Source organism: Teleopsis dalmanni, chromosome 2, assembly GCF_002237135.1.
Source record: "Teleopsis dalmanni isolate 2A chromosome 2, ASM223713v2, whole genome shotgun sequence".
Taxonomy (NCBI): domain Eukaryota; kingdom Metazoa; phylum Arthropoda; class Insecta; order Diptera; family Diopsidae; genus Teleopsis; species Teleopsis dalmanni.
The window spans coordinates 139,784,470-139,797,613 of record NC_051847.1 but is presented as its reverse complement, the minus strand read 5'-3'; the positions used below and the strand labels follow the sequence as shown (position 1 = coordinate 139,797,613).

At 32.4% G+C, this 13,144-nt stretch overlaps 1 protein-coding gene across 2 annotated transcripts in view; it reads right to left on the bottom strand.

Moving 5' to 3' along the window:
* LOC119679148 (putative ATP-dependent RNA helicase BoYb) overlaps positions 1 to 10,388 on the bottom strand; it is a 14,790-nt gene extending 4,402 nt beyond the window's left edge. The window contains exons 1-6 of one of the 2 annotated variants that reach the window (XM_038091343.1): positions 10,229 to 10,388; positions 4,800 to 4,994; positions 4,559 to 4,715; positions 3,379 to 3,465; positions 3,240 to 3,314; positions 2,630 to 3,186 (exon numbers count right to left, since the gene is read on the bottom strand). In XM_038091343.1, coding sequence (XP_037947271.1) covers positions 2,630 to 3,186; positions 3,240 to 3,314; positions 3,379 to 3,465; positions 4,559 to 4,705 — 866 coding nt within the window. In that variant the 5' untranslated portion in view covers positions 4,706 to 4,715; positions 4,800 to 4,994; positions 10,229 to 10,388. The remainder of the gene's footprint in view (positions 1 to 2,629; positions 3,187 to 3,239; positions 3,315 to 3,378; positions 3,466 to 4,558; positions 4,716 to 4,799; positions 4,995 to 10,228) is intronic. The other variant, XM_038091344.1, reaches the window with a different exon arrangement.
* Between the last annotated feature and the right edge of the window lie 2,756 nt (positions 10,389 to 13,144).

Below are 13,144 nucleotides of genomic sequence, written 5' to 3'. Positions count from 1 at the left end.
CTTTTGGTGAAAGTTGAATTTAGGTAAGCAAATGTCAGATATGGTGATATTTAGTCCTTCCTCTCTTTGCATTTCCCTACCTAACAGGGAGTTATCGAGTAGTCTTGTTGATTGATTGCTAGTCAACTGTAGCTTGGCCATAAAAGTCATTGCTTCCTTTTTGACTAGAAGGTGAAGTGGCGGGAGCCCCAATGCAACCTCTAGGGCTGCTGTCGGGGTAGTTCTCATCGCTCCACTTGTCATTATGCAGGCTAATCTCTGCAGCTTGCGAAGTTTATCTATTACAGTCTTCTGTTGTGCTTTTTTGTACCAGATAGCTGATCCATAAGTTACAATTGGTCTGGCAATAGATGTGTACATCCAAAGGCTGAGTTTTGGATTAAGGCCCCAGTGCTTACCAATGAGGTTTCTGCTGGTCCATAATGCCTCTCTGGCTCTTCGTATGACATTGTCTACATGGGAATTCCACGTCAACTTCTCATCTAGAATCATTCCCAGGTATTTTACTTGGGTAACGGATGATAGCTCTTCTCCATTTAGGAATGGGTAATTGGAAAGTACTCTCTTCCTTTTCTTTGTGAAGACTACCAGACTTGTTTTCTTAGGATTTACATTTAATCCTACTTCACTGCACCATCTACTAACGATGTTCAGGGCTTGTTGGAGTCGATATGAGATCATGTCTTCATGTTTACCCCTGACAAGTATGACTATATCGTCAGCATAGCCTTGTGCCTCGAAATGTTTGGCACTGAGTCGATGCAAGAGCTCGTCTACTGCAATTGACCACAGGAGTGGGGATAATACACCCCCTTGTGGGCATCCTTTTACAGTATGTGCTTTTATTTCGGCATTGCCGAGAGTGGATTTAACCATTCTATTTCTTAGTACATTGCTTATCCATGTGCGTGTCGTATCATCTACTCTTCTGTCATGGAGGCATCTTTCGATATGTGAGTGATCAGTATTATCAAACGCTCCCTCAATATCAAGAAAGCATCCCACCGCATATTCTTTGCAATCTACAGACTCCTGTATTTTATTAGTAAGACTGAGTAATGCATGTGTGGTGGATTTATTTTGTTGGTAGGCGTATTGGTTGGCGTGGAGTGGATTTATAGATAAATACTCTTCCCTTATATGCCTTTCCACTATCTTCTCCATAGTTTTTAAAAGAAATGTAGTCAAACTTATAGGCCTATGGGATTTAGGAAGTTCGCTAGGTTTACCTCCTCCTTTAGGTATGTATTTGACAATTGCTTCCTTCCAATTAGTGGGAATGATTCCCATCGCCAGCCTAGCTCTAAAGATATTAATGAGGTAGGGCATAAGGTCAGTTAGTCCCTTTTGTAGGAGTGCTGGAAATATTCCGTCTGCTCCAGGTGCTTTGAAAGGAGAAAATGAGTTGATCGCCCATTTAATTTTATCTTCAGTGAAGATTTTACGAGCAATCTTCCAGTCATTGTTTCTGGGCCTTTTGGTCACCAGGGAACTAAGCTGGGAGATTGATTGGTCGTAAATTGTAGATCCCGGAAAGTGTACTTCTGTTAGAAGTATAAGTGACTCTTTGCAGTCATTGGTATAAAGTCCATCAGGTCGTTTTAGAAGCCCAATGGGATTAGTGTGGCTTTTCGAGATAACCCTGTGGATTTTTGCGCTATTGCTTAAGTTTTGAATCTCTGAGCAAAAGCCTCTCCATGATTCTCTTTTTGCCCTTCTAATTTCTTTATTGTAGGCGGTGAGGGCATTTTTATAATTGTCCCATTCACCGTTGGTTTTTGCCTTGTTGAAGAGTCTCCGGGATTCGACTCTTAGCTTGGCTAACTTTTTATTCCACCATGGTGCACTTCTGTTGCCGGTCTTTTTTCACCGGACAGGCCCCATGGTAGGCATTTATAATAGTTGTGCTTAAGGCAGCATCAGCTATTTCTAAATCATGAATATTTTTTATCGTATGTTTATTACTGCCTAGATTGGCCTTGAGTTCGTCAGTATAAAGATCCCATTCTGTGGCCCTAGGCACCCTATACGATTCCCTTACCTTCATATTTAGATCAATATCAAATCTAATCTGACGATGATCAGACATGGATGTTTCTGCTGAAACATTCCAGTTTTTGATAAAATGTTTTATAAATTGTGTTGCTAATCTCAGAGTAATCACTAACCGCAGATCTTAGATCTTAGATCAGCTATTGAATAATCACGAAACTTATGAGAAATACACAAATTAGTCAGTGAGATGAGTGCGACTCTGCAGAAACCCGCCAGCTATCGAAGAGTAAAAGTGCCCAGATGCACTAACTCGAAAAAGACTCGACAGTAGTTGAAATAATCAACTAATAGATAAAAGATAGAATTGATCAATGTCATATGAACAAATAGAAAACACAGCTTATACTACGTATTATAGACAATGCAATTAGGGCTAAATCTGAAACGGTGAATTGTGCGAAATATGGCAAGTTCCATAAAATTAATAATAAGAAGATAGAAGAACATAACTCTAATAATCTGTTCTACCGAACAATAAAACTAAGAAATTGTGTCCACACAAACTAATTTAATATTACTTTAGAAACTAATACTACTGTTTAAATTATTTAAACAATTTAATATTGAAATTTACCTTGTAGATACTTTTAAATTTTGTTGCTTTTGAACCGAACAGTTATATGATTCTTTACTAACATATTCTGTTGTGGATTCCTGCGATATGTTGCTACAAAGTTTATCAGGTACTCTACTTATAGTTGATGAAGCGTCTTGATTTTGACATGAATTTATGGATGAGTTACTACTAATTTCATTTACGTCTGTGTCTTCATTATTTTGTGACTTCAAAGATGAATACTCAATGCAGTCTTCTTTGTCTATATTTTTATTATTCCGAGATTCTGATTGTATTGAGTGCTCAATCACACTAACTATGTCTGTTTTTTCCTCAAAGTATCTATTTTCTATTTTTGCATGGCGCAGAGAATCTCTCTCTCTTTGTTTTTTCACAATTTTTGTCCTTTTGATTATTAATTCTTTTATGCGTTCAACTTCGTCTAAGTCTTGATTCTCATTACAATATCTGTGTAGATTTTCTATTACTTCTATTACTTCTTTTTTTAACTCATTAGTTTCTATATTAGTATTATTTATATTAGGCTGCGTTATCCTGTTAATGCTACTATTATGCTATGAATAAATTGATTAACATTTTTAATGGCACAAAATTATTCTAATTATACCCTGCTGGATTTAATGTCCGAGTAAACTTTCCCATTTTTGTTTGATTGCTCCTCGTGTTTAATTATGAGTGCTAGCTACAAATATTAAAACAATAACATCATAGACAAACATTTTTTATAAAAATTGATTATATGTTACTTTTCCTCCACGAGATAGTTTTTTTGCAGAAACATGTCCATGATCTGTTTTCGAAGTCATTTGCGATGGTAATTGAAATTGCTGATTCTGAAATGGAATATATTTCGTAAATGATTTTTTTTTTTTTTTTTTACTATTTTCAACAATAAAATACACTAAAATCTTCATGATATAAATAATTGATGAAATGCTAACACAAAATTAAACATAAATTATTTCACGAGCTTATCTTAGACTTGACTTGTGGTTTACTTGTGTAAATCACAAGCAAAATATAAATTGAGAACGTAATACCATGTTCCCACTGCAAGTATATCAATTTATATTAATCAAATAAGGAATTGAATGTTTCCATTGTTATAAGTTAATTTATGCATATGAAAATGCTTTTATGTGTCAAAAAGATCGGTGAAAGTTCTATTAGAGCTTTTGTTATATCCATTACATATTCAATTAATAAGAACAAAAATTTTATTAAATACTTACTTCCTCAGTGCTTTCGTTTATAGCTCAGCTGTTATTTGTTGACATTTTACATAAAAAAACATAACATAAATATCACAAATTTCTAATTTTCTCTTGTAGGAAATTTATATTTAAGGGTTGCATTCGACATTTTTGGTATAATTTTACTTACTTTTCCTTATTTTTAAATAATTTAAAAAGCATGAAGACTACTTGTATGGTTAACGAAATTTACTTGTACCATGTTTCCACTGTTTGCTTAGTAAGTTACTTAAGTGACTTTAGAATTTTATCGTTTCTATTGACTTCAATTATTTATTGCATGTGAATGCACTTTTATGTCAGAGAGTTCTTTGAATACGTTATAGATTTGAAATATATATATATATATATATATATTCAATTAATAAAAATAAAGGTTTTATTAAAGCTTCTTTTCTCAGTATGTTTGTTAGCAGTTCAGCTGTTGATTGTTTACATTGTTTGTTTGGTCTAATTTACCTTGCTCTATTTTCAAGTAAGTTAAAATGCACGGAAGCTGTTTGTATGGTTAATGAAAGCTACTTAATAAGGTACACTTATTAAGTAATCAGTGGAAACATACTTTTTCTATTTTGAAACAATATTGCATTAACACAACAAATTAATTTTTTTTACTGCCATATCTACGAATAATCCCAACAAAAAACATTTTTTACAATTAAGTTAGAAATACCAGTCTTCTTTGTTGCATTGAATAGGTATCACGTCCACTAAAATCGAATTTGTCATCAAGTGCCACTCGTGCATCTTCTGATAAACTGACCTCGTGCACACGCCTTTCAAAATCACTGAGCAACTCCTCGTCATTATATTCATCCATTATAAAAATTCTATTTAATAGAAAAAACATTTCATTAATATACTTATCTAAGCATTTAAAATTGTCAAATCTTTAATTTTATGGGTTTACGTACACGGTTATATGAACGCACTTAGTGAAATATTTGTGTAAATTTATCAATCAGTTGTATAACAGCACTATTTACATCAGCAATATGTATGACAGCTCAAAATGCAATGCTCAGCAGCGCAATTTCTTAAACCAAACGTTTAACCAATATCGTTGCAATAATAAATATTTGTGTAAACTTTATCGATCAACTGTGTCGCTATCAAAAAATTATAAAATAAAATGACAAAATTAATAGAAAAGTCTAAACTATAAACTACAGTGGCTCACAGCTTATTTCGTGCAAGCAATATTTTTGTAGATTTAGTCGTGAAAATCCAAAATTTTGTTCAAAATAAAAAATTTTAAATATGCAACTTTAAAGAATGTTTAGTTCTTATTATAAAACAAAAAAAAAATTTAGCAAAAATATCAATATTCAAGAAGTTAAGTGAACAAAAACAAACATACACCAAATTCTGACCTCACAGCTTATTTCGTGCAATACATTTTTTTTTAGAAAATTAATCATTTTTGGCATAAAAAAGTGAATTTTAGTATTTAGTGGAATAGTCCTTTTGTTTAATTACTGCCTCCAACCCTGAACGCATTGAAATAACTAATTTTTGAGTATATTCCACTGATATTTTTTGACATTCCAATTTTAAAGCAGCTTTCATACTTTCCTTGCTATAAATGTTATGTTTTCTTATGTTAGGTTCCAGAATATGCCATAAATTTGCTATGACACTAAAGTCAGGTGATTGGGGAGGTGTTTGGATGATGTGTGACCAATTCCCAACAAGCCAAGTCTGCACAAGACCCGACTTGTGCTTCAGATCGTTATCCTGGTAAAAACAGAAATTGTTAATTATGCCTAAATATTTGGCATTTTTATGCAAATTTTGCTTTAATATATTAAGATACACTTCCTTATCCATTGTTGATTCTATAAATTGTAGATTACCTACTCCTGCCGCTGATTTACACCCCAATACTATCACATGCTTGCCACCGTGTTTAACTGTGCCATATAAATTTTCTTTTTGGAGCTTAGTATGTGATATATTTGGCGTATTTTTAATAGTATTTCACATATGATATACCATCTGAAGCGTAGAGATCAAATTTACTCTAATTGACAAAAAATACTGCGTTTCAGAAAGAACTATTCTTGTACAGGTGGTGTTTGGTAAACTGCATGCGAAACCGTCGGCAGGCATATGATAGTATTGGGGTGTAAATCAGCGGCAGGAGTAGGTAATCTACAATTTATAGAATCAACAATGGATAAGGAAGTGTATCTTAATATATTAAAGCAAAATTTGCATAAAAGTGCCGAATATTTAGGCATAATTAACAATTTCTGTTTTTACCAGGATAACGATCTGAAGCACAAGTCGGGTCTTGTGCAGACTTGGCTTGTTGGGAATTGGTCACACATCATCCAAACACCTCCCCAATCACCTGACTTTAGTGTCATAGCAAATTTATGGCATATTCTGGAACCTAACATAAGAAAACATAACATTTATAGCAAGGAAAGTATGAAAGCTGCTTTAAAATTGGAATGTCAAAAAATATCAGTGGAATATACTCAAAAATTAGTTATTTCAATGCGTTCAGGGTTGGAGGCAGTAATTAAACAAAAGGACTATTCCACTAAATACTAAAATTCACTTTTTTATGCCAAAAATGATTAATTTTCTAAAAAAAAATGTATTGCACGAAATAAGCTGTGAGGTCAGAATTTGGTGTATGTTTGTTTTTGTTCACTTAACTTCTTGAATATTGATATTTTTGCTAAATTTTTTTTTTGTTTTATAATAAGAACTAAACATTCTTTAAAGTTGCATATTTAAAATTTTTTATTTTGAACAAAATTTTGGATTTTCACGACTAAATCTACAAAAATATTGCTTGCACGAAATAAGCTGTGAGCCACTGTATTTACAAAGATATTTGGCGAACACATTATAGTTGCGCTTTATTCGGGGTCACCAATTATAGTTATAGTAGTAACTATAATTGGTATTATAGTTATTGGTGCTATATAATATCAAATAAAATAACACAATGCACTTTTATGAAAAACACTTGTTTTAGTTTTACTTCTTTATTTCTCAATTCAATTCAATAATCATACAATTACAAAAACGTTACGTTAGGTGTTTTTTTTTGTTTGTCAATTTGATATGGTTCTGGCTGTTTGCCTTTTGGCAACAGATGGCCATGCGAAGATAACAAATTATAAATGAGACCCACAGCCACACCATTAACCACCGCAATGCCGCCACATGGATGGAGGTGAAGAAGAAACTCGAAACAAATCAGCAACTTCAGTACAAGCAGGACGTAGGAGCAATCAGCATAATTAAATTGCCACCGATTTTACAGTCAGATCCAGAATTATGGTTTGCACAAATAAAGAGATTTTTACACGATCACTGCAAATGTGTAAAAGTGTTACACGGTAATAACGGCAGTGGATATAGGCACTTTACATCGGGTTGCAGACAATGCGAAGTGTGCTCCCATAGCAGAAAAATATGTAACTTTGAAAAAGGATTTAGTAAACAGATGTGGTGACTCGAAACAAAAGCAGCTTATGAAAATATTGACGAAGTTAGAATCATCAAAGAAACGGCCATTGTAACTACTCAACGAAATGAGAAATGTACCCGGTACTAATGTTTCTGAGGAAGCATTGACAGCGCTCTGACTACAACGAATACCCAGTGTATTTGTCTGCAAGTAATGTAGTCCGAACAGCTACACAACAACAAACTACCAACAAATTCACAAGTAAGCCATCAGATTACAACAGAGTGTCAATCGTTTGCAGAAAAGCCAAGAAGATACTCTGGTGAGAAATTAACAGCCATTCGTAATGAATTTCGCACAATACTGGAGCAAGAGATTATCAAACAGCTCATGACTGAGCCCAGTCCATCTTGTTAAAAACAAGACAGGTGGATAAATGGCATGTGGTGATCACCGTGAGCTGAACTCCAACACAAAACCCGACCATTATCCAATACCCTACATCGAACAAGTATCAGAACGACTTCATGGAAATGCAATATTCTTTAAGATTGACATTAATCGAGCCTATTATAACATTCCAATGAACCCGGAAGATATTTGCAAAATTGCAGTCAGCACTTTAGTGCGAAAGTTTGAATTTGTCGTAATGCCATTTGGGCTAAAAAACGCAACTTACACATTTTAACGCCACATGGACACAATCTTTCGAGCCACACCATTCGTTTTTTGTTACTTGGACGATGTTTTGATTTTCTCCAAGGACGCAACCATCATGAGCAGCATTTAGACATTGTGTTACATAAACTTCAGCAAACTAAAACTTCAGTAAAGCTCAAATCAATGATGAGGAGGTGGAGCAAATACTTTAGTCAAATTCATCGTTGCTACTGAAAAAGCTACGGCTACAATAAAATTTGTTCACATACTGCGATATCACAACTGGGCGCATAAAACCATTCATCCCCAAATTTCTGAGAAGAAACGTATTTAACCTGGTACACTCGTTATCGCATCCTGGTGCCCAAGCCACATTACATCAATTAACGTCAAATGTTCAAATGTTCTTTCCAGAAACAGACCAACGTTTTGATCACATTCACATTGACCTGATCACTCTTCCAGAACACCAAACTTATAGGAACGCTCTGACAATGATCGATAGATTCCTTACCATCCAGCAGCAAACGGCATGATAAAGCGATTCCATCGTACGCTGAAAACAACTCTCATGGCCAAGCCCGAACAGACATGGTTGCAGTTAATTCCATCAGTTCTACTGGGCTTGAGGTCTACTAGTTTATAGCACCGTTTTACGACTACCTTGTGAATTTTTTTGTCGACAACAGCACACCACTCATTCAGAAAAAGTTCTTGAACCAATTTCGTAGAGGATTGCAACAATTAAGGCCTCACCTCAGCATCGCATCACTTAAAACAGCCAGTTTTGTTCACAAAGGTTTAAAAGACTACACTAATATCTTCTTTTGTGCTGATAATATAAGAAAACCACTTGAGCCGCCATACACAGGTTCGCATAAAGTTATCAAAAGGATAAGTCAACGGATTTTCAAAACTGTAGTGGGTAGCAAACAGCTAAACGTTTCACTACAAAAGCTGAAAGTAGTGTTCCTCGCAGTAAACATTGAGCAGGCAACCGAACCGTCATTCTTAGAGGTATTAATCAATTCAATCGCAACGACAGCCCCAGCAATAGGGTACGCAAAGTAACTTTTACCAAAAAAGACCCTTTGAAGGAAATAATCCCAGCCTCAGTAACACAAAACAATCAACAGTAAATAGCCTTCGGCGCTAATTGAAGGGGGAGTACTGTGGCGGATACATTAACCAGCGCATTGACATCTGGCGAGATGTAAAAACCAAAGTACAAACAGCAACTAACTAATGGTCCAACGTCCAATGGTATTTAGCGCATCTTACCAAAAGCAAGAGAAAAAACAATAATTACGTGTAAAACAATAAATACTCGCAAAATTATAAACATTTACAACAATTATTTAAGTGTTTTTTTAATTAATAATTAAAATTAATTCTTAATTAATAATAAAGTGGTAATACAGAAATACTGCAGATATTTTTGTAAATGACTCGCTTGTGTTGAAATGAGGCTCTGTATTGACAATAAATAAATTTATGCGACATATTTTTTCGCCCATACAACTCGTGGAGTAACATTAGCATGACTTTCTCAGTATAACGGAATACTTTCTCAGATATAAACAGAAAAATGTGCGAACATAAAAGTCAAATACGGCTTAGGGTCGGTTGGTTAAGGAGGGCTGACTCTGAGCTTCAAATTTGGCAGGACACAATTTTGATTCCTGGTACTTGCAGTCTCAAAAAATTATTTACGAATAATTAAATACAAGAATTATTTCCAAGACCACTGATGATGGGTGGTCAGTATTTCACAATACTCGAATCAGCTGTATGTTCAGTCAAAAATTCAATTTTGTTAAATAATATAAAAATAATTTTTGTTGTTGTAGTTCAGTACCGTTCGAAAAACCTATTTGTAAAATTTAAATGTAAACTTATCAAGTTTGTGTAAAGGATTTTTCATACAGGATTTGACACACAACTACTGTCTGCATAAAGCTAATCTTTGTAAACAGTTGAAGGTTCCACAGATGCACATTTGCTTGCGACCGCCCTAAAATTGACAATTGTCAAAAAACAAACTACAGTAGGATTTATATATCTATCCGTCACGATCAAGACAAATGTGCAATTTATATTGTAACAAATCTCCTTTGTCGGTACACAAACATTTTGTACAAATTTTAAGCCACAAATATATTTTTAAATTTTACTACGCAAATTCCAAAAAACTGCAGAAACCGTAATTCACAAATTCTGCCATTTCAAGCAGTGTAATTTTATATTTACCATATTAATTCACTAAATATGTGTTTGTTTAAAACAACATGTTCTGAAATAGGTGCTCCCAATTTAAGAAAAAAGCCTATTTTAACTTACGAAACTGTAATTATAAATGTATTGTTATTCACGCGGTATTTAATAATTTCTGAAATGTTTTTTGTTATGACAGCTCGCGAAACAAATATAGCGTTGCCAACTTCGGTTTATTTTTAAAGGTTGATAAAATTGACTCTTTCTGGCTGTGCCGTAAATGCATGTTATGTAGATTGTCACATCAGTATTGACTATTTCGTATTTTTGCAATAGTTTGGTACTTTTTGGTTGTACCTAAATTTATAAAGAAATGTAGATATGCTCACTTACAATTTGCCACCAAAAATAGCTAGCAAAAAAAAGTTATACAGACTGTAATAATGTTAATTTATTTTTGTAATATCTTATAATAATTTATAGTATCTCAATAATTACAAAATTATACGTCTTTCCTTAAAATTGGAAAATGTAATTGTTAGTAATCCATGAAAGGCATTAATAAATGCAACCCTGCATGCAGAGCAAATTTGTAATGACAGCTCAACAAATGTCAAGTAAGTCAGTCGTCTACATTGTGCCGCTGTAGCAACATTAACTTTTTAACATCATCACGCAACGCCATAAACCACATAAACACAACACACATAAAATACACATCAATTATATTAAATAAAATATTACATAAAACTAAAACTATTGCCTAACAGTAATAATTAAATTATTTGCGGTTTATAAAATAGGCTGTGTTGCTTACTGTTATTTTTTCTCCAAGACGTATTCTGATATACGCCGGCTCTTATGCCGGAATTTAAACCGACATATTTTTTCCTTAATCTCAATTTTTTAATTTGCATTGAAAACAACAACAATTTTATTTATGCCGTGCCCAGGATACTCTAGATAACATGACCCTAATACTACGTTTTCACTGCTTAGTTAGTAAGTCATATAGTAATATTGAGCTTATTGTCGTTTACAGTAGCACAAGTTACTTAAGACATGGAAAACATTTTTATGTGCCAAAAGTTTCTAGTTGTAGAGTTTTTCTTTGTTTACATTTTAATTATAAACAGCTGATATAAATTTTATATTGTTAAGAGAAAATAATTAGATAAAGAAAATAATGAGAAATGATCGTAAAAGATTATATTGTTTTAATTTCAAAAAAGTGATGACAATAGAAATTTCAATTATTGACCATTTTACCTAAACTGTTGGGAAAAGTTGTGCACTTTGTGTAACCTCTTTAACCTTTTCCATTGAAGAAGATTTTCCTCCGACAGTTCTACGGTCCCACATACATTCTGGGTGATTTTTTTAGTTTTACCTTAAACATATTTAATATTAAATTTTTAAATTAAACTTGTAAGCTCAATTATTGCTTCCCATAAAAATTTTTTATTAAATAATACATGATAGTTTATAATGATATGAAATATGTATTTGGTATATAAACTTATTCTTATATATTAATTATATACTTTATTTATGTTTAAAAAAATTCTTACCTCTTGTTTGTTTTAATTTTTTAATTGTTTATGTTTACATTCAAATTTCGATCATTTACAATGTTGCATTCGTCATTTTTGGTATACTTTTAATGGAATTTTGTTAAACATACTATATTTTAAATTAAGTGAACGTAAGTAAACAGTGGAAATGTATTATTAACCGTGGTTCAACAAACTATGATCTGGATTTTCTTTGCTAATGCGAAACAGATCACATGTGAAAGTAATCAACAACGCATCATAAATGTCAACTGTGTTTGTTTACAAAGTTTTGTTTTGATTTGTGCGCATAATTTTGGCTCTAAAAGAATAATTGAAAAAATTTTATATATAAAAAAGAAATATAGAATATGCTAAAATGTCGGTATTTTTTTATTATTTACTTTAAAACTTAACTGCTGTAGTAAATGCTGTAGTAAATAAATTAAAATTGCAGATTTTAATAGAATCGTCCAGCGAAAGTAAATTTGCAAATTAGTGTCTAAAGCGCTAGGGATGAAGGCATTGAAATATTAGGAATTTCATTCAAATTTTCATTTCAAATTTTCATAATAATTATTCATTTTAAAAATAAAACGCTACATTTTTTCGCCAAACTCCATATTTTCATTTCTTGTTGCACAAAAACAAAACAATTTCAGTCCGATCACCAAATGCTTGACTTAAAAAAATGCAAAGCAATTACTTAAAGTTTTGCATCAGCTAATATACAATTGGTACTCACGCTTCCCCTTATTTTTACCTCGGCACTAAAAATCAAATACATTGTTTTCCATAAGAAAAAAATGAGCAGCTTCGATTTCTTACAACCTTTAAACATGTCTTTTAATTTTATTGAAAATACTGAAAGGCATGCGTTTGCCTTCTACAAATTACATCTTATATCAAAAACATAAGAATACACTATTATTTAATGATAATAAATACTTAATACATCATATAATTTTACACAATTTTTTACAAACTTAATTTTTATTATATTTTGTCCAATATATTAACATATTATATATAAAACAATTTTAGTACAATAATATGGATTTTATATGCATTGATTGGGTCTGCTACTTTGGTATTTTTTTTTAAATGAAATATTAAATAATCTTTTGCAATTATTTTACAACTATTATTATTAAAATTATTGCTGTCTCTTCTATACAATATTATAACATGTTAAACACGCTACGAATGAAGTAAAAATGCTAAACTATTTAATAATAGAACCGGTTACTTAATTGCAATTTTCTACAACACTTGTGACATGGGCAAACGTCAGAAATGTGTTCTTGTTGAAAATTGTTTTTCTGTTCGTAGTATTTCTTTATAAATAAAGTTTTAGCAATCGCAAATTGTAGAAAATTACAAAAATTCTACGAAAAAA